Below are 26,575 nucleotides of genomic sequence, written 5' to 3'. Positions count from 1 at the left end.
TGCACCTGTCTCACTCTGTGAAAAGGAAAGGGCTTTTCAGAGGGTGCTGCATCGTTATATTTGAACTTTAAGGGGGGGGTATAAATAACATGAAAAAGCAGCTCCACTTTTTGTGGAATGCTAGACCTTCTACCCTCTTTAGCTAAATCTTGACAAGAAAACCTAGTGACAGGTTCAGCTTGAAGACACAGCTTAAATATATCCACGCTCGCTCAGAAGTGCCGATATACTGGCAATTGTTTCGGATTACTTTATTTTATGTAATGAGATAGGATTGCAGCCATCATTTTCCATATGGTACAAGGCTCTGTTGGCTTTGCTCCAGCAGATGACTGTATATACTCATGTAGAAATCTAGAAATTTAGGTTGAAAAATTGGCCCCAAAAAACTGAGTCCACTTATCAATGGGTCAATGCAAGTACTGTATTTTAATCCACTCAAACACACACACAAAACCATCCCCTGGAGAAAGGCAGATTAACCTGCCCTGGAAGCACTGACCGCCTTCTTAGACACAGATTTTTTTTACATGGATTCAAGCATCCATGGTTTGAAAATGTTCAAAAAAAGTATAAATTCCAAATATTATACCTTGATTTTTGATTTTTTACAAGGGACACCATTTTGCTCTGTCATTATATTTAATGGGACTTGAGCATCCACGGATTTTGTGATCCAGGGGGGATCTTGAAACCAAACCCCAGCAGATAACAAGGGTCCACTGTATTCTCTCATCCATCCAGCCTTTAGTGTAAGCACAGTTGTGTCTGCTAGAATTTTCTAAGTTCTTAGGAATTGTTTTCCTTTGCTTCAACCTTTACATCCTTCATTACATGCCCCAACGTTTTACCCTCAATTTATCCACGGCTCATATCACAATACATAATTCTGGCCCCAAAACCTGCCCTTGACTTGTACATGAGGTTGCCTTAATAGTCGAGCATATACAGTAATATATCTATTCTCCAGGACTTTTACCAGAAACACCATCAGGTTTAGCTGCTATGCAAGGCAGGAGTGCTTGATCCTCTTAACTCTTAGGGCCTTGCCAGCGCCTAGTGATTAGACCTTAACTTCATTTGATCTCTGTTTCTAAAAAGAGTGTACTTTCTGCATTTAATTTCCCCTAACCTCACTGTCTACAATCCTCACTCCAACCATATACATCATCTGTGTGCATGAAATTCTGGATAACACTGCTAATGAAGTGGGTTATTGTTCACAAATGCTCATAATACAATGAATGTGTAAGTTTTTTAAGATGCCACAAGACTTCTTTTTGCAGCAACAGACTATCCTGGCCACCTCTTTGGAAGAATGCAAACTGTCAAGAGTCTTCTGTTGACTGGAAGCAGAGGACACTCCAGCCTTAGTACGACAGCAAATACAAAATACAATTTATATTCTGCAGTTTTGGACTGGAAGAACCAAAGACTACGTTTTGATCTGGCAGTCCTCCTTCCTTCTGAAGGCTATTATTCATTTTTAAATGTTTCTTCCAAATCTTACAAGCTAAGAATGAAGAGAAAGAGAGAAGAAGACTATGCTGGAGAGTCTGGGGAGGAAAAAGAAATCAAGTATGCATCAATACCAACCTTTCTGAAAACAGTGTCTGCTTGCATGCCTCCCTGAAAGGACAAGTGTGTGTGTGATTGACATCATTGGCAAGCACACATTTTCAGAACACAGAGTTGAACCAAACCAAAGCAGAACAGGGAATTCTGTATTACTTGGGAGAAACACGCTCCGCTCTACCCAAAACAAAAACTCAAATTACAAGCCAAACCCACCTTTAAACAATCTTCAAAAGATTCAAGAGAGAGAGAGAAAAAACAACCTTACACACGGGAGATATTTTTTCATGTCTACATTTTATATATCAAGATAGTTGACATGTTTGGAGGAAAGGAGGGACTATGCTGTGTCTGTCTTCCTGAGCAATATCAAGGGAAGAAGGGCAAGACAATCACACAGATTTTGTCAGCTTATACCAGCATAACAGCAGGACTCCATATTTGACCAGGTCTGAAAGATGGTCTCTTTTCAAGTTGGTATATTTTTTAAAAATCCTCTTTTTAAAAAGCACTTAACTATAATACAACCAAACATCACCAAAAACATAAGAAGACAAATATTAAAAACAGGGAAATTATTTTCTGGCTTTGAGATTTCTTCTAGCAGGTGTTGCACAAGGCAGCAGGAAGAAAACAAAAGCCATCGTCACTTTTTTTAAATTCTGTCATGTGGCAAAGAAAAACTCCATCCCGTGGCACACGTTGTCCTAGGACATAGTTGCTAAGATGGATCTCAACTGCACCTGAGCCTCTCCGCTTGTTTGGGTTAAGTCACGACACAAGACCAGGACCAATTTCAACTGCGGTCCAAAAGACACTGCAGAACTAGTTTGAGAGCACTTTAACTGCCCTGGCTCACTGCTAGGGAATCCTGGGATCTGTAGTTTATTGTGGCACCAGACCTCTCTCTGACAGAGAAGGCTCAATGTCTCACAAAACTACAGTTCCCAGAATTTCCTGGCATTGAACCAGGGCAGTTAAAGTGGTCTCAAACTGGATTATTTCTGCAGTGTGTTTTGGACCTACGTCACAAAAGCTCATTTTCAAGGGCCAATGTCACAAGAGTAATTGAAAGTTAGCTAATGCCACATGATGGATCACGCTGGCTCACATTAGATGCCCATCCAAGATTCATTTCCATTCAAAGCCAAAATCAGCCAACCTGTCTTTTCCCAAACAAGGCAACTAATATGTCAGCTAATGATAAAACAGAGAGAAACCGCTTTCTTACCCGCAAACCCCACCTCTCTCAGCAGCCCAATAAAGTTAAGTTACGACACTTGACAAATCTTTTCAGAATCCAATCGAATAAATACTTTAGAAGTGTTAGAAAAATAAGATAAAACTAGCCATTCAGATCCTGAACTTGGGTTTTAAATAAGCAAGTTTGCCACAACCTTATGATTTCCCAGTCTTTTCCCCACCACCACCCATTATCCCCAAAAAGTTCTGGAAGGTTAAAAACATCACCCATGTGGTTTATATTTCCAGGATGTTTATGAGCTATGCGCTAGTGGTGGACTTCACAAAAATTCAGACATCACTAGTGTGGCTCACAAATATTTCAAGAAACTGAACAAAATGCATGGAGCGTTTGACATATATACTCATATCAATTTGGGAGCATCTGCAGAGGCAGCAATTGCAGCATCCATTAAACAAGACATAAAAGCCTTTTTAAATAGATTCTTCTTCTCTGAGAGAACCTGTGATTCGCTTCCTTGGGTCCAGTCAAACTCAAATCTTGTGCTCAAACATGACAGAACAGAGAGCCCGTTCTTTGAACCAGAGATGTTTAATTGCTCTCAATTTAAATATTAGCAGGCACAAGGGGAAAAAGTACTTCTTTCCCAAGACTTACAAGAGGATGTTGTGACAAGAAAGGCCCAGCCTGACTGGCCAGTGTTTAAGATTTGCTCATCTGACAATGTTTTCCCAGACACTTTGTGGATTCCACATGGCACGACAGCACTCTCCGACACCTACAGCAACCCAAAAGACTGGCAAAGACAGTGTTCTCCTTTCTCAAGTTATGCTGTGATTGTTTTCCAGAAGGAACAGTGACAAAATGAACAGATCAACTCCAACAATTTAACCTACTGTATTTCACTCCATTCCCAGTTCTCACTAGCTTCAGCTGGATGCTAAACCATAATCCACATAAAATGGTTGTTTGAGCACTTTTGCCAGGAATGAAAATGGCGCATGGAGGAACAAGAGAGAAAGAACATGTAACTATGCCCTTTTATGCCAAACCCACTTAGAGAAGCTCTATGGTCAACTTTTGTAAAGCATTTTTGGAAAACCTCTAAAATCCTTGGGCCCTTCTTTGGGGGTGTATGACTAACTTATCTTGCATCCACATTGTGTCTGTGTGGTCACTAAAGAACTTGAAAAGGGTTATAAAGTGATAGACATACTTGTCAGCAGTTGCAGTGGACAGTATCCAGCCCCTTCCTGAAAGGTACCAAGAGTATCTGTTCCGCCTCCAGCAGCGAGGGGAAAATGGACCTGCCCTTCCAGATCCAGAGAGTCAAACTGGTCAGCAAGGAGGATGGACATGGACAAAAGGCTCCACTGTCAGGAGCACAACATTTACTCACAATAGATTTTTCACATACGAACGTCTTGTGAGGTAGGTGAATCCTTTCCCCATTTTGTACACACAGAAGTGAAACAGAAAAGGTTTTGTAATTTTGGCAAAGGCTCCAGCACCAAAGCAGGCATCCAAGCCAAAACAGAAGCTAACTTCCCTGCAGACACAAACCTTTCCCCTTAAGGAAACGTGTTTTTTTCTCCCTTCCCTTGTGGCTGAATTGCTTTATCTCAATTAACAACTCTGCCTTCAATAAAAGCATATGAGTCCTGAGCTTGGGTCACTGACTTCTGTGTGTCCTGCATTTCCAGCTGACCCCTGAATCACACAAGCAGATGTTACCTATGCATGCGGCACTCCAGGAAAGTCAAGGGTTTGGGGTAAATTTAGTTTCACAGGACCTCTTTTACGTAATTCAGAAGTGGCTCCAACCCAAGGCTGACTTGAAATTTGAATGCATTTGCACATTACAACTACATCAACAGTGAGCCTGTTGCCTCAGTGGATTGCTCATTTCCACATTCTCCCACACTCTCTCTATCTCTCCAATCCTCTTATACACCCACATTCATGTTTGTGCATTCACAGACTCTCAGGAAGATCTTAAGACATTACACAGGTCTCTGGCTTTTCCTACCAGTTGTCCAAGTGCAACCTGCATGAGGTGCCGTTTCTGGGATAGATGCTAAGTACACAAATAAATAACAATAGGATTGTCAGTCAACTTGGATTTGCAGGTCCCACACATCCACGCCATGCACCAGGGTCTTGCTCTTGCTCCACCATCTCACCAGGCAAAGCCTGACGCTGAGGCCCTTCTTCCTCTTGGAAGCGAGGAGCAGGAGCATCTCTCTCTGATGGGGGCTTCCATGTCAGTTTTGCTCTCCCTCGGATGACTCCTCTTCTGCCTCCTCCAGCCACTGAATAAACTTCTGAAGCTAAAGGAAAAAGTATCACAGATTAAGAAATGGGGAAAAAAAATCAGTGATGTTATCTACCAACAAGAGTATCAGTAGTTTCAGACTTCTATATAATAAACAACCAGTTGAATAACTGGAAAATGGGGATGGAAAGACACATAGAAATTGATGAACGTATGTCCCTATATGTGACTCAGTATTTCATTAAAAATGCAGGGGTAGTTGTGTTGGCCATTTAACAAAGGCAAAGACAAATCCATCAGTATTATTATTTATTATGGCCAATAAAGGGATCACTGATGGATTTTGGTTTGCCTTTGTTAAATGGCCAACACAGCTACCCCAGTATGTTTTCTGTATTGTGAGATACTGCACTGGAGCTGCAACAGGGGAACCATGAAGAGTAGTCTGTGGACTGGGACCTCCAACCAAGGTCAAACCATTTTTTTCTTCTTCTTAAATTTGGACTGAATCCACATGTTTTACCTCTCCATCACCAAAATGTTCCTGATGCAAAAATATGGAGACATCTTGAGGAATCCATTGTTCTCTGCCTACAAAGAGGCCTGTGACCTCACTGGAACGGAGACATATTGAATTGCAAAAGAGGGGCCCCTGGTGAGATGCAAACGGACTTTAAATTTCCTGGACTTTGATAATCTCCCTATTGCCGCATGGCCAGAAGGAGGAGGAGCCTGGCTGCCTCATACCATCTTAAATAAGGACAGAAACAACAAAATATAGGCATCTTACTAACATCTCCCATTTTTCTCCTGTTTGGTTTGTAACATCTTGCCTGATGAAGAAGCCCCTGGACCTTTGAAAGCTTGCATCAAATATATTGTACATTTCGGTTGGCCAACAAAAGGTATGGATTTTTGTTTGTATCAGTATTTCATTGTTCGATGAGTGACCTACCTGGCAGAGTCTGCATCTACAGAATGAGATGGAAGGATGGATTGCAGGCTATAGACAGGTGTGTTCAGCAGTCAAGGCTTCTGAGTTTGCCCAAACTGCCAAACTAACATGGGTTTTAAAGGCTACACCCAACAAAGATTTTTTGAAAGATGAGAAACCATTTGTGGGCTTTTTGAGCAATAAGAAATCCAACAATGTAATAACTGGTGGTTATTAGTCATTCTGGTAGGCTTAATTAATTGGATCTGTAATGGCAGAATAACATGTTTCTTTTTATTTCTCTTTTCATTACAGTTAGGATCGAGGAAGCAGAGCTCTATTGTGTTGTCTTTTCTCTTTCTCTCTTTTTCCCTTCCCGTTTCTTTCCCTTTGTCTTTTTTTTTAATTTTGTGTCTTTACATTCAGAATGTATTAACTTGAATATAACCCAGTTTTGACTGTAAATTAGACTGTTAGTGTTAAGAAATAAATAAACAAACATATAATAAAACATTAAAAATCCAAGTATCAAAAATGGGTTCAGCACACAACTTATTTGGTGCTAGATACCATCTATACTTCAACTTATACAGGCTTTCTTTTACATTACTGCACAAACTAATGTTTGTATCTTTGGACCACATTTTCTCCCATACATCCATTTGCACATTATGCCCAAAATTTTGGTCCTGCTTTATCATATAGTCTTTTACAGGTCCATCTCCTGTCTCTAGTTTCAATAGCCATTTATAAATATCAGAAATGGCTTCTTCGCACAAAAGCATGTACCAAAAAATGGTCAGAGTACACAAGAGACCATGACTGCGCTGAAGTGCCTTTTGCCACAAAATGAATTTTGAAATAAAAGCCTTCACTGAAAATGGAAACCCTAGACCCCATATTCAGCACATTCCTGAAAGTGGAAGCTTCCCTCCACTATAATGAAGCTCCAGTGCTTTAAAATCACAGTGCTGTTCCCCACTAACTAGTCTAATGCACCCAAAGCAGCAAGCCTGGTCTGTCTTGCCCAGGGCCACTGACATCAGTGGCACTAAGAGCCCTTGCTATGTGGGGTAGGCATGTCAGATGTTTAGCCTACTCCTGGGTTAGACAAAGGAACAACAACAGGAGTTTAGTCTTGCACCCACCCCAAGAACTCACCCGCTGGTTTTTACGAAGCTGTCTTCCTTTATCTGATGTGTCCCGTTGAGAAAACCAGGTGAGAATCATTTCTTCTGCTAAAATTTCCAGCTGGTAGAAAGCCATGAGCACCTGTAAGAACCAGACAGTAACAGCTATGCAGTATGTAGTTTATTCTGGATCAGGTGCTATTCATGGTAAGAATACTACAAGCAATTTAAGTTCTGCATGTTGGCTAGCTGACTGGATGGTGGGAAAGAGACCTGCGTGTAAAGCAAAGGCAAGAAAATGAAGGCCAAAGGGCAGAAGAAAAGACTCACATAAACCTATTCCAACATCTCATAAACCACAAAATATTGCTAGGATGCTAAAATACAAACAACCATCAAAGGATAGTGTGAAGAACAGGGAACAACTGGTAGCAGAGGCCTGTCATCACCCTTGCGCTTATGGAGGGACACGGCACTTATTTATTTACTTAGCTCCTATCCTAAATCATTTTAACCATCAATAGACAACATGAGGCAACAATTCAAGCAGACTTAAAAGCACATTGAGGAGCTGGACAAACTAAAACACTAAAAATTAAAATCAGCTAAAACAATTTAAAACCATAATCCATGTGCAGATTTGGATAAAATCAATTAGATTCCAAAAGCTCGAATGCTTCAGCAAATGACAACCTTGAGTATTAAATAGAATGTTGCCAAGGAAGTTAGAGCAGAATCATAGTAGTCTAACATTGTAGTGTGGAAGGGCCCCAAATCCTCTACTACTGACCTCCAGCCCCAACTCCCACAACCAACAATATAAGTTCAGAAATTTAGACAAGATCACACAAGTGTACAAAACACAGCATCCAATGAAATGCAACCATGAGCAGACTTATTTTAAAAACTGATCTTTTTCACTTCATATCCTCTTCTCGCAAACTCAAGGTTCTTATCATGATGGCTGTGTGTCAACTGTCATGGTCTGTGTAGCTCAGGACTCCAGGTATATTTTGTATGTTTGTAAACTGTTTTGTGTCAAAGGTCCATCAGTGACAATATACAGATGGATGACTAAGGAGGTCTATGGTAGGAGTATTAATGACAGGGAGATGGAAATGAAAAAGGAAATTCCTGAATCAGACTGGTTGAAAATATGGAGTTCAACCCCCCCCCCCACCAATCCAAATCAGGCCTCATAAAGGAAAACATTTTTAAAATTACACACAGACGGTATCTTACCCCTCTGCAATTAGCTAGGATCGCAAAAACCACTTCAGCCAAGTGTTGGAGAGGAGGCAGCAGTAAGAGGACCTATATGTAAATGTGGTTAGAGTGCCCCCAAATAAATATGTTCTGGTCTTATATAGCAGACATCACCTCCAAGATAACAAAACAAAGGGTGAATTTTCCCCCAGGTCTACTACTTCTCACACTATTCCTTAATCAGATCTACCACACCATCAAGCTTTCTGGAAAGACATTCTACATGAGGATTCAACTGGGCCAGGACCTGATTAACGTTAGAACTTCATAGAAAGGTTCATAGAACACTATGAACCTTTTTAAGTTTCCTCAATGCCCTTCTTCTACATTATCATATCCGTGTTGTGATTGATTTGCTATTTCGTTATTAGTAACTGTTAAGATGATGGTTGCTGTTTTTAAATGTTGACATTTTATATAATCCCTGAATTGTAATACAATAAAATTTGACAAAAAAAAGAAACAGCTATGTGAACTGATTTTACAATTGGTGCCTTGTTCCTGAAAATCAACAATTTGCACCTTTGCCTGTCTAGCAATGTTCCTTTCCTATAAGCAGCTGTCACCAGCCTTCGTAGGCCAACTGCTGCACTGATTCAGAGCCTTGGCTGCCAAAACAAAGCCCGTTCTTCTAATGTGGGCAAACAGCTTCTTAATCAGCTCCTGCTGACAGGCCCAAGGCACTGCCTTTCCTGATCAGGGACACAGCTAAGCACTGCTTCAGAAATCAAGCCATAATTCAATCCTAACTTCCACGCTGGAGAAAGAGACACACAGGTTCCTCCAACTGCCGTGGAAACTTACTTCGGCCATGGACACACGCAGGCTCTCATGTTCCAGGAAGAATTCTTCAACGGCATGCAAAGCATCCAAGTGGTCCGATGCCCGCTTTATGTAATTCTTGAAGACTGGAGCCCAGTTCTTCAGCAACTGTTAGGACAGGGAGTAGGGAAAGAAACAAAAAGCCAGCTACTTAGTCCCATGCGTGTCTATCTGCTTTCCTGTAGCCTGTCAACTTATGGTGACTTCATGAACTTTCATAGGGTTTCCTTAGGCAAGAACTATTCCAAGGCGATTTTGCTAGGCCTTTCCTCAAATATAGCCTAAAGCAAAAGGTATCTGCTGGCACTCTCCCTTCCAAGCACTAACCTGGGCTGACCATGCTTAGCTTCCCAGAACAAAAAGGGATCTGGTGCCTTTAGCATATTTAGGCTGAAGCTGTCTTACTCCTGAAGAATTTGATCCAGATGTGCTGGCTGAAACTTCTGATGATGATGTGGTCAAAATTACAGGAAAACTTTAATGCAAAATCCAGCTTCTTCTTGCAAAAACTGCTTTGAGCCAAAAAACTGAAATGGCTTTGGCAAAGCAATCCTTTATCAGCACCACAGCAACATGCACAATCGATAATAAGAGTAAAAACCATACAGTTCAAAATTGTACATATCCCCACATTGAATTCCCTTGAAGGCTGCTATCTAAAGGAAGCTTCCAGTACCAAATTGCCTTTTGAAATAGGTTCCAGGGCCCTCTGCATTGTTTAACATTAAAAGTATCCCCCCCCCCTTTTTTTTTTTTTCCCTTCAAAGCTAGAAGCTGGTTTTGGCCACCTCCTGTTTCTGGATTCTTTTTAGAAACCTTTTTAGAAATTTATTTATTTGCATTTTTGGCAGTCCATGTGGCTAGGACCCACTGAACTCTCAGAGATGATGAGTGACCTCCTTCTGGCAACATCTTTTACATGGCAGGACTTGAACAGCATTTCTAGGCAGCACCCCTTGTTTTAGACATTACCAAAAAGGGTTATTTAAAACCACAACAACTAATCTCTCACTTTTTGCAAGCACTGTCCAAGGAATATACAAGGTATGAAATAAAACCTGCCAGATACAGGGAATGTTATGTCAACAAACAATGCAACACTATTAAATATTAAAAGAATGATGGGGGAGCCTGAGCAGGACAGCACTGAAATTGGACCTCAATGAAAAGGAAAGTGGAAGAAGTGCCTGGAAGCCCTGCTTGAAGAGACTACTCTATGGGGGCCTGTACTGAGAAGTAAGCATGGCTCACTATGCCACACAACCTATTTGCAAAATATAATGAGCATTAAGTGAGCAGAGATGGAGAGCCATTTCCAAGAGTGATCAGCAAGTTTCTTTCAGGACATTTACATGAAAGTTATGAAAGCTAGATGTTTCTGACCCTAAGGTAAAACCTATCACACAGGTTATTTATTCCATTTCTATATATGGTTGTGAAAGCTGGACAGTGGAGAAAGGTGAGGGGAAAACAAAATCAACTCATCTGAGATGTGATGCTTGAGAAGAGTTCTACAGATACCATGGACCACTAAAAAGTCCAATAAATGGTCCTAGAGCAAATCAGGCCCAAACTATCCCCAGTAGCAAAGACGACCAAACTGAGGTTGTCATATTTTGGGCATATCATGAGAAAAAAGGACTCACTAGAAAAGACTTTATAGAGGGCAATAGAAAAAGAGAAAGACTATATTCTACATGGATAGACTCAACCAAAAAAGCCACCGCCATGAACCTGCAGGAGCTGAGTAGTTGAGGATACGGGGACCTGGAGGTCTCTCATTCACAGGGTTATCCCAGGTCCAAGTTAACTTGAAGGCAGTTAACAACAAAAAATTATCCAGAGGAGGTCTGTACTGTTGTAGTAGTAGCAGTTGCTGTGCGCCTTCAAGACATTTCTGAGTTATGGTGGCCCTAAGGTGACTATATTGCTGGGTTTTCTTAGCAAGACTTGTTCAGAGGGGTTGCCATTGCCTTCCTCTGAGGCTAAGAGAATGTGACTAGTCCAAAGTTACCCAGTGTGTTTCAATGGATGAGTGGGAATTCGAGTTCTCTCCTTACTCACGACCAATAAGAAGGTCCTGGCAAATTACCGCTCAGAGAATGTGGCCCTTGGCAAAGAAAAGCCCCCCTAAGTCTGCTCTGGAGCCTGTGCACAGAATAGACAGACTTCAAACTCAGTGAAATAGAAAACAGCATCACAGAAGACCTTTGAAGTGATGCCAGGGGAGATGCCAGTACAACAGTATAGAACAAGATAGGCTGCAGAGGAAATCCTGTTCCTTGGTTCTGAGGCCTCACCAGACAGTGCCAGAAGGCAGGAGTTCACCAAAATGTGAGGAGCACAAGACTCAAAATATTGTGTGCTCCAAATATCCTTAAGCAAGAATATCCCATTCAAGAGAGCTGCACGTGTGTACACTAACCAATGATAGCGCTGTGACTCCACTTTAACTGCCATAGGCTGCATCCAATGGATCCAACATATCACCAATCTTGACGTCTTTAAAAAAAGCCGTCAAGACGGTTCTCTTCTGACATGCCTTACCTGACTGATCATCTTACTCCCACTGGCATGGATTACCCCAAGATGTCTCAGGGAAATTATGATGTTTTAGTGATTTAATATGATTTTATAATGTTTATGTTGTATGTGTGTATTTTATTATTGTTTTTATTATTGTACATGTTTACTGTTGTAACCCGCCTCGATCTATTGGGGAGGCGGGATACAAATATTTATTATTATTATTATTATTATTATTGTTGTTGTTGTTGTTGTTGTTATTGTTATTAATCCTGGGGTTTGTGAATTTGGTGAGGCACGAAAACAGTGATTCCCAAACTCTGGTCCTCCAGCTGCCTTGGACTTCAGCTCCCAGAAGCCCTAGCTAATTTGGGCAGTACAGTGGTCCCTTCCTTTACGCGGGGGATCCGTTCCAGACACACACACACCCCCCCCGCGTAAAAGAAATTCCGAATATGCTTGAGCCCCATTAGAAGTTAAGAGGCTCATGCTTGCGGCGGCGTGGCAGCACACACACGCCACAGGTGCACACACCATTACTCCTTCCAGCGCCTGGTGCCACTTCTTATGGCGCTGCTTTCAGCATACACTAAAAGCAGCATATAATGTGCCTGCGTATGACATGGGTGCACTGTAGTTAGGAATTCTGGGAGCTGAAGTCAAAAACATCAGGAGCACCAGAGTTTGGGAACCACTGCACTAGAGCTCTCTGGCAGAGAATTCTAAATACCCCTCACTAAACTGCAAATACCAAGATTCCAAAGGGGAAAAAGGCACTAATAACCCCGCTTATAGTATACATATTCAGCTATGGATTCAAGAGGCTGACTCTGCTTCCCCCCATTTCTACTCAGTGCTACAGTATGCAGTGGTCAGAGTGACAGACAAGAGTCTTGAAACCTCGAGTCTACACTTAAGCTTAGCTGGTAGCCCCGGGTCTGTCCTTCAGCATCAACAACTACAAATGGTTACTGTAAAGACAGAATGGAGAGAAACAAGGTAGAGAAATATAAGACAGATTGTGGACTGGGTAAAGGAGGGAAACTACAGAGTCCAGTTTCCTTAGTAAGTGTCCCATGGGCCAAACAGACCCACAGAGGCAAAAAATTCAGTGTACAAAGCACCTCATTTTTCCCTTTCTTGCTTCCATCATAGTGCTCTTCACTGCCATCATCTTCCTTTTGCTCTTGGGAGCCATCAGCTCCTAAAGAGCAGTGTATGTTCTAAACAGCACATATGTTCTGCTCTATAATACAACAATACTGATCTACAAACGTGCACATACAATACAACCTGCGAAGCAATAAAAAAGGAAAGCAAAAAATTGAGGACTATCATGTTGCAGCAACTATGCAAAATCCAACTGCTTCCTAGGAAAGTCATATCACATTTTGTTTTGCGATGCGTAAAAATGGCTCTTCAATACCCACCCATCACCACAAGAACCTTTAAAACAGCACATCTGGACATTTTGGCTTCACACATCAAGGAATTTCTCTCTTATGACAAGCTGGATATAAGCTGATGACTTGTGGGAAAAGGGTAAATACAACTGCCTCCGCGCTGTACAATCTCCTTCCTAAAGATGTGTGCCTAGCCGCTTCTCTGCATGCATTTAAGCAAGCAGCTAAAACTTCTGTGTTCAGTGCTGCCCTGAAGTGAATTTGTAACTGGCTTGTGTATTCAAAGTTGCTTCACAAAGTGTACTAAGTATATTAAATGCTTGCTACTGTGGCTATGTCTTGTTTCAGGTAGCAGTTTTGTTCATAATCTGCTTTGCAATGGAAGAGCCCTGAAAAGTAACTTTAAAATATTGCAAATACAATAAGAATGCTTTTGCAATCCAAAAAGCCAACTCCGAAAACTGTGCCCTGGTGATCAGACCTGTATCTCAGGCCTTTCTCTTTGGAACTGCAAATGCCGCCTGTCTTTGAACAGATGAACTGCTGAAGTAAGGAATACACAGGGCTCCAGATGTTGGACTGTAGCTCCCATCAGTCATAATCACCACAGCCAATGGTCAGCGACAGTGGGAAGTGCAGTTGCAAAGGGTCTAGAGGGCAACACATTTTCCACATCTCTTTGAAAGATCGAAAGAGAGACACTGAATCAAGGAAGGAAGAAAACTCACAGGAACTATCAGCATGCAATAGTGCTTGGGATCTTGTTCTGCATTTATTTGCTGCAGTGGGAATTCCAGAACCACTTTGCTGAGCACCTCCATCACTTCTTTCAAGCCAATATTATAGGCATATCTATAAAGGGAAGGAAAACATATCAAAGCATTAGAGAATATCCTTAAGTCTTTTTGTCCCTTGGAAAACAGTTTGGGCTAAATCCAACATTAGTGCTGCCCAGAGTAGGCACATTGAAAAAAATGGAACATGAGTTATGTCTAACTTAAATCCCATGGGTTTCAGTAGTCTACTCTAGGTAGTATACTAATTTTAAATTGAGCTCTTATTTTCCCTATTTTAGCAGCTATCTTTTTTAAAAAAAATTAAACAATATCCTTTAATAAGAAGAACCAAATACAATTACAGAAGGGGAAAATCTCTTTAAAGCGCCAATTTCAAAATAATAACATAAACATTACCTTTTTCATTTAATAACAAACTTCTTAAATTTGTGTGGTAGTCAATTCAGAGATATTAAGCTGTAGATACAATAATGTTTTCTTACAAGGTTCCCTGAGACATTTATTTACAGAGTTACTCCAAGGTAAAATGACTGAGAAAGGCTGAGAGCTGAACAACTGTGGAGTGACAGGTGGTCCACTATGTGAAATTCTGCACACAAGAGCACCGCAGAATTGGAAAACCAGTAACTATTCTAAGAATTTCAGCTCTTTTCTTTAAATAAAAGGCAACTTTGTCAGATAGGAGACATGTCTGAAAAGACACAAGCATTGTCATTTCAAGGCTCCAGTGTTTACAATTTCCACAGCCTTTGTTTCTGCACATATGAAGTGCCATAAAGACAATGTAGCATTGGGTAATTTTTCATTACCCATGAATATCACACTCCTCATGCACTGACTTTTTAAATTAGGGAGCTGGGGTGGGCAAAATCCAGATTTTACAAAAGGCCCACACAAGCTAGTTATTTATTTATTTATTTATTTTTAGGGGATTTATATCCCACCTTTTTCCCAAATTGGAATATAATTGCTGTATGTATGCTGAACACACAGTACTGAGAATACTATAGTACAACTTATTCTTCATGGTTCTAGATTATTCTTATTGAGAATGCAATTATAATGTTGGAATAATGCAATTTGACATCATTTTAACCACCAGGCTCCATCCTACAGAATCCTGGGGTCTGTATTTTCTGAGGAACCAGCACTTTATGGCAAAGAAGGCTAACTACTTATAAAACTCCAAGTCTCAGGATACCATAGGATGGAGCTACAGCACTTAAAGTGGTATCAAATTGCATTGTTTCTACAGTGTAGGTGCACCCTAAATGGAATCGTACACTTTTGTTGGAAAAATTCTTAGAATTCTTAGGTTTTTAGAGAAACAAATACAGTTTGCCAAATTTAGAATATGCTTAATATGACTCTGTAAGTGTTTGCTGAAGGATCTGAGTTCTCATAGGCGGGTTACAAACCGCCATTAGGGACGTCCTGAGGACATCCCAGTTTGGTAAAGGGGCGTCTCTTCTAGACGCCCCTTGCCCTATCACGGACTCAGTCCGTACAAAACGGCGGCACCCTGTTCATACGGGCGCCGCCATTTTGACGTAACGGACGCTCTGCGTCCGCACGTGGCGCCCCGGAAGTGATGCCGCGAGTGTACCCGTTGGCACTCGCGGTGCCTCTTCCGGGGCCTGAGAAGGAGTGCGATTTCCGCGCTCCTTCTCTGCAGCGTCCGGGGCCCGCGCCGTTTAAAGGCTGCGGCTCCCCAACGCTGCAAGCGGCGGTGGAGGGAGAGCGCTGCAACCCAGCGGTTTGTAACCCGCCTTAGTGATGACTTTATGGCTCATTATAGTTTTACAAAAAGACTTGCACTGATCATGATTGCTGCATATAAGATAATTGCTGCTAAATTCAGATTATTGGAGCAATGTTATCTTACTTAAGAGAGTTAATTTCCAAAACCAGGTTGTCACATGAGATGTTTTCTTCTTCACCCCTTTGTAGAGTTCCCAGCACCTCATTCTGGAAAACTGCAGCCAAAGTAAAAGCAGATCTATTAGCTCAAATACAGAGAAGGGACAGAACACACACTAAAAGTCAGAAACCGCAGCAGGCTTCATTTTACCAGTATGAAATTTCTACTGTTAAACTGGGATTTTTCATTCCACAGATTTGTTACTCCAAACTGCAGCGCAACAAGCTCTACCTTCATATCTGGAAGGCAAAAGGTGATTACCTTTGACGTCATCCAACTGGGGGGAAGCTGTCCGACTGTCTGGCTGCTCAGATCCCAGACTTGCGTCGCTTTCTGACTCACTTTCTTCTTCTGCACTTAAAATGGGGCCTAAGGTAGATTTTGGGGATGGGGGGAGGGGGATAATAATAACACAGACGTTACCAAACTCAGCTTTGTCCACACACCATTATCAGCATCTCTAGGCCACAATCTAGGAAACAGAGTTGGCCCTCCACACTTGCGGCTTTGACTTTTGCGAATTTGATTTATGTGTTGTCTCTAGGAATCGCTAGGTCCTCTAGCGCAACAGTGCCAGAAGTTGACCACAGAGTTGTGCAACAGAAGTTCCTAGAGAAAGCACTTCTTAAGCATTTGTAGGTCCTCTAGCATGATTCTATGGTCAACCTCTGGCAGATGTTGGTCATAGAGTTGCACTGGAGGACCTGGAGATTCCTAGAAGTGTTCTCTTCGTTAAAAAGAATAGCATTTTTTAATTTGTTGTTTTTCCACATTCACCAGGGTCCTTCATCCCTAACCCCAGCAAAAAGGAAGAGACCTCTGCAATACTCTATTTTCCCATTCAGCCGTAGGCTTGTGTGCCTATGGAGTGAGAATGACTGTTTAATATACCCTTATTTAAGGAAGGATGTCTAAGCATACTCTTAACTATTTTGGATGCCATAACAAGTGTTTATTCATTGAATTTATATCCCACCTTTCTCTCAAAATGGGATTCAAGGCAGCAGGAAGGGAAGTTATTTTTGATTATGGAGGATCCTTATGGAAGAGGTACCAATCCAACCTCCTACACAGGTACAAATTCAAGGGACTGCCCATATCTTTCTTAGTGTATCAGAACCCATTCTGTGCCATAGTGAAATAGCCTTAACTTAAGGACAAGTCTACAATGTGCATGGCTGAGAAACGCCACTACCTTATCTGTGATCTAGCACAACTCCATTCAATCCAAAGCAACTGTCAAGCTAATGGTGGGCAAAGCCACTTATTAACATCCTTGCCCAACTCAGGCATTGCTGTCAGTAGCATGTCAACTGGCTTGACCTCATTTGAATGGGCTCCTTACCCCAAAGACTCTGTGTTTGTTCCTCTTGGTCCACATCATTCTTACTCTCAGCTTTCCAAAGGTAACCTCTGCCTTCTGATCCGACTTCTGCAAGGTTGTAACCTAGGAAAAAGAGGCAATGTTAGCTTGGTTTCAACCCCTTTGAAACATCACAGCTTAAAACAAGCAGGCCTAAGAGAGCCAACCATCATGAAGTGCAGACAAGAAGTAATCCACACTCAGAATGGTCAGTAGACCAAGGAAATGCCTACTCAATACTGAAATTGTGAGACTATAAATTCTGACCACACTTCACATTTTTAATCTGCGCCCTGGTGGCGCAGTGGTTAAACACCTGTACTGCAGCCATTCACTCGAAACCACAAGGTTGCGAGTTCAAGACCAGCAAAAGGGTCCAAGCTCGACTCAGGCTTGCATCCTTCCAAGGAGGGAGCTAAAATGAGTACCCAGACTGTTGGGGGCAAATTAGCTGACTTGCTAATTAGCTTACTTGCTGTTCACCGCTATGATCTTTGGAATAGCGGTATATAAATAAAACAAATTATTATTATTATTATTATTATTATTAATCTTGACTACGTTAATGTTGACTTTGCTAATGTTAATGTTGACTATGGTCCAAAACACACTACAGAAATAATCCAGTTTGAGACCGCTTTATCTGCCCTGCCTCAGTGCTAGGGAATCCTGGGAATTGTACTTTATTGTGGCACTAGAGCTCTCTGACATAGAAGGCTAAATGTCTCACAAAACCGCAGTTCCCAGAATTCCCTAGCATTGAGCCAAGGCAGTTAAAACAGTCCCAAATTGGATTATTTCTGCAATGTGTTTTGGAGCTTTGTTAATGTTGACTATGTTGACTTTAACCTTGACTATGTAAATTTTTTATTTCAGTTCTCTGTAGGATAAAACCTAGTGTTTTCAATGTGGATTCTCCTTTCAAATTGACTTTTTAAAAAAGCTATTTATGTTTATGCAAAGCTTTTTAAGAATTAGTTGGGCACAAAAGGTTTTAAAAAAGCCCCACAGACATTGCAACCTAGACTTCTCAGTAATGAGGGGATTCAAATAGATATGGATCCAGGATCAGTCTATACACTATTCATTGCATCACACGGTACAGAACAAAACTGGAGCCTTCTGTCTTCTTATCTCCCAGTCAATCAATCAATCAATCAATCAATCAATCATTTTATTCATCTTCCATCTTCTTTCTAACTAGTCGCCTAATTACAAGAAAAACTGCATTTCCTACTTTTCCACCTACAGCAGATTTCAGAAACCGGACTGTATAAAAAGCAAAGCAGAAGGTTAAGGAATAAAAATTAAAGTAACGCTCTTCCTTTGCAGTAATCTGAGAAAGAAAAGTCCATGTACCTTTTAACTTCACCTTGGTCTCCGCTTTGTTCACACCGGAATCATCGCTGAACTGGTCATCGTCCTCTTCCTCCTCATCTGTAGGATGGAGGGAGATAACAGTGCCTTCTGGAAGGGTTATATCAGGGCCCACCACCACCTAGAAATTAAGCAATGCTGCCATTACATCACCAATATCTAGTACTTTGGCTCATCTGGAAGATTCAACACACCTGCAAACTCTGGTCTGAGAATAATAGGGCACGCGTGGAGGTGAATAACCTAATGAACAAAAGGCCGCTAAGTAGTCAAGGTTGCCAGCAACTCTCCTTCTAGCCTTTTGCTGTGCAGGAAGACCCTTGCTTTACTGATGGGCATGGGTTAATGGTTAGCCCCTGGACTTTAGCCATCAGTCAACAGTAGATGTTTGATCTGAACTGAGGTGTCTCATGGGGGGAAAGCCCAACATCTTGCCCATGGAAGGGCCATGAAAAGACTACACCAAAGTAAGAGGAGCAACTCCTCAAACTCACCTGGAAACTGAGGACACAGCGAGGGTTCAGAGTGACCCCTTTCTTTACCACAGCTTCATCACAAACAATTGACTGCTGGATTTTCGCACCGTCTCCCACGCAGACACCATTCCACAGGAACGCCCGGTCCAGAACAACCTCATCACCTGCCAAATTATCACCAAAAGCTCATGGAATATAATGCTCATCTTATTTCACATATAGATTATTATTATATTCCAAAATGAATGTAATTGAACCCTGTGGATATTCACTACAAAATTCTGGGAGCACAATGGCTAACCATTTTAACCTTCCATTATTTTGCCTCTCCATTATCTTGCCTCCTGCATTTCCACCCCTTTTATTCACTGTCCTTTCTCATCCATACATAGGAAAAAACAAGTTCTATTTCACCTTCCAATAATAATAATAAATTTTATTTTTATCCTGCCCCTCTATGCAACGCAATTGGAGTGGCTTATAACATTAAAATATACAGTCTATACAGTTAAATGATTTACAGTATAAAACATAACTTAAAATAGTAGACAGCAAACAACAGTGACGGCAACAAAAAATTAAGGTCCAACAGTTAGGTTTTCTTTTTAGTGGTCGGGTATCTATTCAGGAATGGCCTTCCAGAAGAGATCCATCTTAACAGTTTTTTTAAAGCTGTTTAATTATTATTTATTATTAACCTTTATTTATAAAGCGCTGTAAATTTACACAGCGCTGTACATACAATCTTTTTAATTGGATGGTTCCCTGCCCTCAGGCTTACACTCTAAAAAGACACGACACAAAGGGAAGTGGTGGTGGGGAAGGGGCCTTTCTAGTAGGATAATACATATAAAATACATAGCAATATAGGAAATGATTCAATAAAATGATTTAAGGTGGTTATATGACAGATCCCATTCAGCAGGCCATTCCATAATCTGGAAGCGGTTACCAAAAAGGTCCTCTGGGCGGTTGCAGACAATCTAGTTTTCATAGGTTGCAAGAAATTCCTTCCAGAGGACCTGAGTGGAGGATTATACAGAAGGAGACGGTCCCGAAAGTAGGTTGAACCCAAGCCATTTAGGGCTTTAAAGGTGATAACCAACTGGGCTGGAAACTAATGGGCAGCCAGTGAAGTAATCTCAAGATCAGTGTTATATGGTCTTGTCTAGTGGTCCCTGAGACCAATCTGGCTGCCATATTCTATACTAATTGAAGTTTACGGACCACGCACAAGGGTAGCCCCGTGTAAAATGCATTACAGAAATTAAGACAGGAGATTACCAACACATACACCACAGTTTCAAATTCCCTAACTTCCAGGAAAGGGTGCTGCTGGCTTATCATCCAAAGCTGATAACAGGCACTCCTGACTGTGGCACTAACCTGATTCATCATCTGGAGTGACCTTCTATGTCCTTCACTGTACTTAACTGGTTGCTACAGCTCTATGGCTAGCACCAACGTTGGCAAGATGATACAATTATTAATTCAGAATACTTGTATCAGATGCTTCTCAATAAATTAAAAAGAAAGGCCACCACAGAACACAGTCTTACACACCATCAGCCCTTATGTTTCTGGTGGATGGATGGAGCCAACTAACAGTGGCTAGGGATGTGTGCTTCCCCTCTTCTCTCCAGCCTAAAAGCAACTAGCAGCTGAATGCTCCTTCTGGAAGGGAAAAGATAAGCCACTTCCTGCAGCTCTTTCTCCTTGACCAAGTGTGTAGATCTAGGCTGGTCTTAGACTTCCATAATGTTCATAACAACAACAACAACAACAACAACGTTTATTTATTTCCGCCAACAGGCAGAACTTCCAACTTATATAATCAAGAACAAAACAATGAAACACAATAAAAACATAAAAATAAAAAAAACCCACAATATACTAACTACAATGATATACTAATATACTAACAACAAAATCCTTATCACTTGCTACCCATCTTGGCCACCTTAGCTTAATCTGGCAAAATGAAGAGGAAGATCTCCAACTCTTTATGAAAACGGGTGAGATCTTCTGCCAAATAGGTGTGCAAAGGAAGACTGTTCCACAGCCCCTCACACTTCCTCGTCTACAGAGCTCACCTATGTTGCAGTTGGGGCCGATGACACTGTTGGTGATGGAGCATTTTCTTCCCACTGAGGTTCCTCGTCCGATGAGGACGTTCTCTTCGAGGATGCTGTCATGGCCCAGGCTCACCTCCGCCCCCCCGGTAGATGTTGTGCCGAGAATGAGTGCAAGTTTGCTTCTCATCATCAGTAATGTTCATCTCAGGCGTCAGTGGATAAACCCAGCGCTGGAGGATGTCAGAGGACACAGATTCATAAATCAGCAAGTTGGATACCGGGACACCATACTCTTCTGATGTCACATGCATATGGATCTGGTTGCCCAATACCTGGTAAACAGAAAGATGCCATTCAAAAGCCAATTCAGCAAAGGTAGGCCCAGTTTGGCCTGTTTCCCAAGGAATGTACATGCCAGTTTTACTTCCTTCTACAATAAAACTAGAATCCAATTTGGATTGTGTATTCGTGAAGATTTCAGCTCTTTCCCTAAACGTTTAGTTGCACATAGCTGCAACACCCATATCCCACACCCATCTATTGTATTTTAAGTTACTGTACCAGGTAGGTGTATCAATCAGTATTTAGAACATGTATTAAGTGGAGAATACAGCATTGGTAGAGTAACTCAATAAACTCAGGTGAAATATGGATGCTGCAGCTGTGTGCAGCTAAAATCTTTAAAGACCAGCCACCTTCCACAAACAATTTTCATATATGCAGGGCTACAACAAAAATTGTCAGACAAGGAACCAAACAATTCCCAGCATTCTGAAATCCCCTCTTCAACAAGGGCATGTTTAAGGTAAGACTTCCATGCTCTACATAGTAGCACTTGACTAGAAAAATCAGTTATGTAAGAGATTATGCAGACTACAGTCACGTAAATTTATTCAGATAGGAACACACGAAGCTACTTTCTACTGAGTGAGGTCCATGTAGCTCACTACAGTCAACTGTGACTCGCAGGGGCTCTGCAGAAAGACGTCTTTCCCAGCTATATCTGGAGATGTCACTGTGCTACAGCTCCTACTCTACATTCACATACAGTTGCAGAAGTCAACATTTTCTAGTGCAGAATTTGGGGTGCTGATTTAAGTCTCTCTTCCGAGTACACAAAGCTGCACTGAATGTTCTTAGGATCTCATAGGAAAAAGTGAAATACACAGGTCATGTACAATGTAGTCTCCATACATGTCTTGGGTAGATTGTGTACAGAGGTCACTGAAGACAAGGTTGTCACTTCCCTTGTCACCTTTTTATTTCTATTCCATTTCCATCTCACCCTTTCACTTCCTAGCTTCTGCTCTCTAGCAAATGACTGATGTCACTCTTCTTACTTCTCCTGTTACAGTCCTTATCAAATTATGCCTAAGTACTAATAATCTTTACCTTTGGAAATAAACAATTACACAAAACACATACTGTATGTACATATTTTATACTAAGTAAAAAATGCAAATCATCTTTGCAGATAATATATAAATATCCTGATGAAATATCGAGCTCTTAAGACCAAGTTCTTCTTTCAACAGACATTCACCAACACCTACCTCTTCATCATTCCACTGTAACCATCACACAACCACACTGGATTTCATTTGCCATCACAAACGTACCTCTTCATTCACCAAAAGGCCACGCACAAAGTCATCCCGAGTTTGATAATCAAAGTTATCTGTGAACAGCTCAGCCACCTGCCAGGAAAAGATAGGCAACATCAGGGTAAACACACCAGGATAGAAAACCATATCACACAGCGCCAAATAATTCTCCTAAAATCCACCAAGACCTTCTTGGACAGATGTAGCTCAGCCACAGTAGCTCATGCAATGATAACCATTCAATTAGACTATGGTAATGACCTATACATGGGGAGCCCCTGAACGTGAAAGCCACAGCTAGCACAAAATACAGCCACTTCACTGCTAACTGGAACATTATTATACACATTATATGAAGCTAGTTTTTAAAGATTTGTTGTTGTTGTGTGCCTTTAAGTCATTCCCACTTATGATGACTAATGTGATCCTATCATGGGATAGGAAGTTTACCATTGCCTGCTACTGAGGCTGAGAGCATGTGACTTTCCCAAGGTCACCCAGTGGATTTCATGGCCAAGCAGGGAATCTAACCCTAGCCGAGCAAGGAATTGAACCAAAGTCCTGGTCCAACATTAAATCACTAAGTCACTCTGAATACTGGTTACTAAAAACAACAGACTTTACAAGAAGTTGTTCTGGGGAGCTTTAGTGTTAAAGAACCAAAATCAGAAAGCAACCATCCTCCTCGGAACAGTTTAGTTTGCTCAGTGCTTCCCAAGTACTGCTATCACCATCTACACCTCGCCCTATGGCACCTTCCTGACATTCCCAAGGTAAAGAGGAAGGTGTAGTCACAACCCACGGAATCACAGAAGAAGGCCTTTGGAAGCCAAACCTGTCTAAATCACTGACTGTAAGAGGGATGGCATATAGTGCATATTAGCTAATTCTGCTCAATTCATTGGGTTTCTATAGCCAGTAGGCATATATTACTGAATGGCAAAATGTGCATTCAAGTTCCTGTGCAGGAGAATTTTGGTATGGTTATGGCAAAGGCCAAGTAATAATACAGTACAACTACTACCATTTTCTAGAAAGATATTCAGAATAAAGCCTTTGCATGCAATTACTTCTGTGAACGCTTCTTGACACTCCCTCACCAATGTCCAACTCCATCTTTATTATTTTTTCCATGAAGCAATATGAAATTCCTCAATGATACATGTTCCTGGAGGCAACAGTTTTCAACTGGGAACTCATCAGCAACACAGTTCAGCTATCCTAATTTGGGATTTCCTCCACCAGATGAAAAGTCACTTGCCTATAAATTAGTGATGGAGAACCACCAGCCATGGAGTCCTTCCATCCTTCCTGGGGCCCTCTTCCATCAGCCACTCAATCTTTGCTTCCACAAACCTGTTTCATTACCTTGCTGTGTCTTATCTTCCTCCCTACTATCCATCTGCTATGAGGGTAAGAAGAGAGAGGTCTGAAGGCAGGATGGCAGGCAGTCATGTCATTTGTGGTTGAGCCTCCAAGAACACCTATCTGCTTCCCTAACCACCAATCTCTTGGTTTCTCACCTGCCTACCAAGGAGTAAGACTCCTCTGCACTGCAGAAATAATCCAGGTTGACACCACTTAAAACTTCCATGGTTCAATGCTATGGGATTCTGGAACTGTAGTTTTGTGACACATTTAGCCTTTTCTGTCAGAAAGTTCTGATGCCACAACAAACTACAAATCCCAGGATTCCATAGCACTGAGCCATGGGAGTTAAAATGGTGTCAACCTGCATTATTTCTGCAGTGTAGTTGCAGCCTAAAATACATTTGCAAGTGAAAGCACTTGGGACTTATATATTGCCACTCCAGTGGTCCTTCTAAACCTGGGGTTGGAAACTTTGGCAAGGCTGGACTAGAGGATCACCAGGCCCCCAAATCCCCCCACTTCCACTAAAACAAAAACCAGAAGTGACTCTACATCCACTTCTGGTTTATACAGTTGGTCCTTCATACCCTCAAATTGTTTATCCATGGATTCAACCATCCATGGCTTTAAAAAACTTTAAAAATATATCTATTCCAAAAAGCAAGCCTTTATTTTGCCATTTTATTTATTTATTATTTGAAGGACTGATATCCTGCCTTTCTCCCACAATCGGATTTTATATAAGGGACACCATTTTACTGCACCACTGTATTTAATGGGACTTGAGTATCCACTGATTTTGGTATCTATGTGGGGTTTTGGAACCAAATCTCAGTGGATACCAATGGCCCACTGGATATGGGAACTGGGCAAAGCAAGCTTAGGGGGGAGTTGTGCCCACCCCACATACATGCCATCCCTCTACCTCCAGAAATATTTAAAAACCCATTTTTAAAAAAAAGAGAATTCTGCCTAGGGAACACTGGAGGGTTCTGTAGGGACCGCAAAAATGGACCGAGGTCCACATGCAGCCCATGGCCCATCCTTGTCTGTCTGTCTATTTATCAATCTCTCTTTTGTGTTTGTGTTAAGGACAACTGAGGCACAGATTCAAACCCACCCAACATCCTGAACAACACATTGCCTGCATTCCATTAATGAATTAGGCAAACATATATCCACCTAATTTTTTTTCTTCTTTTCATTGCAGAGTTTGGTATTTTCTTCCTTCCTCCACAGCATTCAAAGCCCACTCACCTCTGCACTGCAATAGCCCTCACCTCCAGCCATTCCACTGTTGATGGCAAGAAGGGGAAACAAACCAAAGACATCATCCACTGAGACCTTGAGAAGACCCAAGTGGTTCCAGCAAAGATGTCCTTGGTCTGTGTTTGGCTATGGGAATTTAGCCATACGCTCCTCTGATCTAACAACTCTGCTCTCCACCAGCAACACAATGCCCATGCTGTGCAATGCTGAGTCTTGTGGAGCCACAGCAAAATCCCGCACATAGACCTCTTACACAATGTTCAGCCATGTAGGATCTTGGTCATCATCTGCCTGTGAAAGTAGCCTAATTTCGCAAAACCTACCTGTGGGGAACAGATACTAATGTGACAGTCCAACAAATCATGCCGTACTTGAACTTCTTCAATATTACTCTGGAACAAGCTCTACAAAATGAAAGGAAACATAGTGAGGAACATGTGAGCTCCTCAGAGAGTATGTAACATTCAAAATTCTTCATGCTACTTTGGAGCCCTCACTGGAGGAAGTGCTTGGAGAGGACCATGGGGTGGAGGGGTGCCTGTTTGCACACAGAGTCCACAAGAACCTCACCAGACACTCAGTCCCACTTGGAAACCTATACAGTTATTGATATTACCAACACCTGATAACACCAGAAAAGAAAGTGCAGTAATCCAAAAATGCCTCTCTATAAATCAGAACCACGTCTAAATAATCCCAACAAGTTTTCTGCTTTAAATCCAAGAACTTTATCCTGCTTGTGAAAGGCCATGCATGCTTTCTTACACCACAATACAGTTCACCACTATGAAACCAGTATGGCCTTGGGAAAAATCTGCCCCAGTTTTCTAACTGTGAAACAAGATTTAAAATGACCAGCTTCTCAACTTCCAGAAGGCTTCATACATTGAGCAAAACTGCTAGAACAGGATGTTGCATATCCTCCTTAGGAACATACCAAACCGTCCCATATCAGGAGAGGTGGTTAGCCCATCTAATTCAGTACTGTCTGCTCTTCAGTGCTCTGGTCAGTTGTGGTTTTTCCACCTTGGCTATAACTTAAGACCTCATGGAAAGTACATACTCTGCTCTGAGGTATGGTACCCAGCATCGTTCCCAGTCATGTCACGTCATCCAGAATGAGAGTCAGATTTTTTTTTATTTTTCATGTCTAGCGCAAGAATCATGGACCCAGATCAAGGATGGGC

General features: G+C 41.6%; 1 protein-coding gene across 1 annotated transcript in view; it reads right to left on the bottom strand.

The window, feature by feature from the left end:
- Positions 1-1,853: 1,853 nt before the first annotated feature.
- The window catches only part of EIF2B5 (eukaryotic translation initiation factor 2B subunit epsilon), a 36,775-nt gene continuing 12,053 nt past the window's right edge, over positions 1,854-26,575 (bottom strand). Inside the window, 13 exon segments of the mRNA XM_042458619.1 lie at positions 1,854-5,109; positions 7,150-7,260; positions 9,189-9,314; positions 13,864-13,987; positions 15,818-15,908; positions 16,115-16,222; positions 17,199-17,300; positions 18,576-18,714; positions 19,088-19,233; positions 21,163-21,286; positions 21,288-21,476; positions 22,764-22,841; positions 25,712-25,792. Coding sequence (XP_042314553.1) covers positions 5,044-5,109; positions 7,150-7,260; positions 9,189-9,314; positions 13,864-13,987; positions 15,818-15,908; positions 16,115-16,222; positions 17,199-17,300; positions 18,576-18,714; positions 19,088-19,233; positions 21,163-21,286; positions 21,288-21,476; positions 22,764-22,841; positions 25,712-25,792 — 1,485 coding nt within the window. The 3' untranslated portion in view covers positions 1,854-5,043.

Source organism: Sceloporus undulatus, chromosome 3, assembly GCF_019175285.1.
Source record: "Sceloporus undulatus isolate JIND9_A2432 ecotype Alabama chromosome 3, SceUnd_v1.1, whole genome shotgun sequence".
Lineage (NCBI taxonomy): Eukaryota > Metazoa > Chordata > Lepidosauria > Squamata > Phrynosomatidae > Sceloporus > Sceloporus undulatus.
The sequence above is the reverse complement of the archived record's forward strand: the minus strand, read 5'-3'. Positions and strand labels throughout refer to the sequence as shown.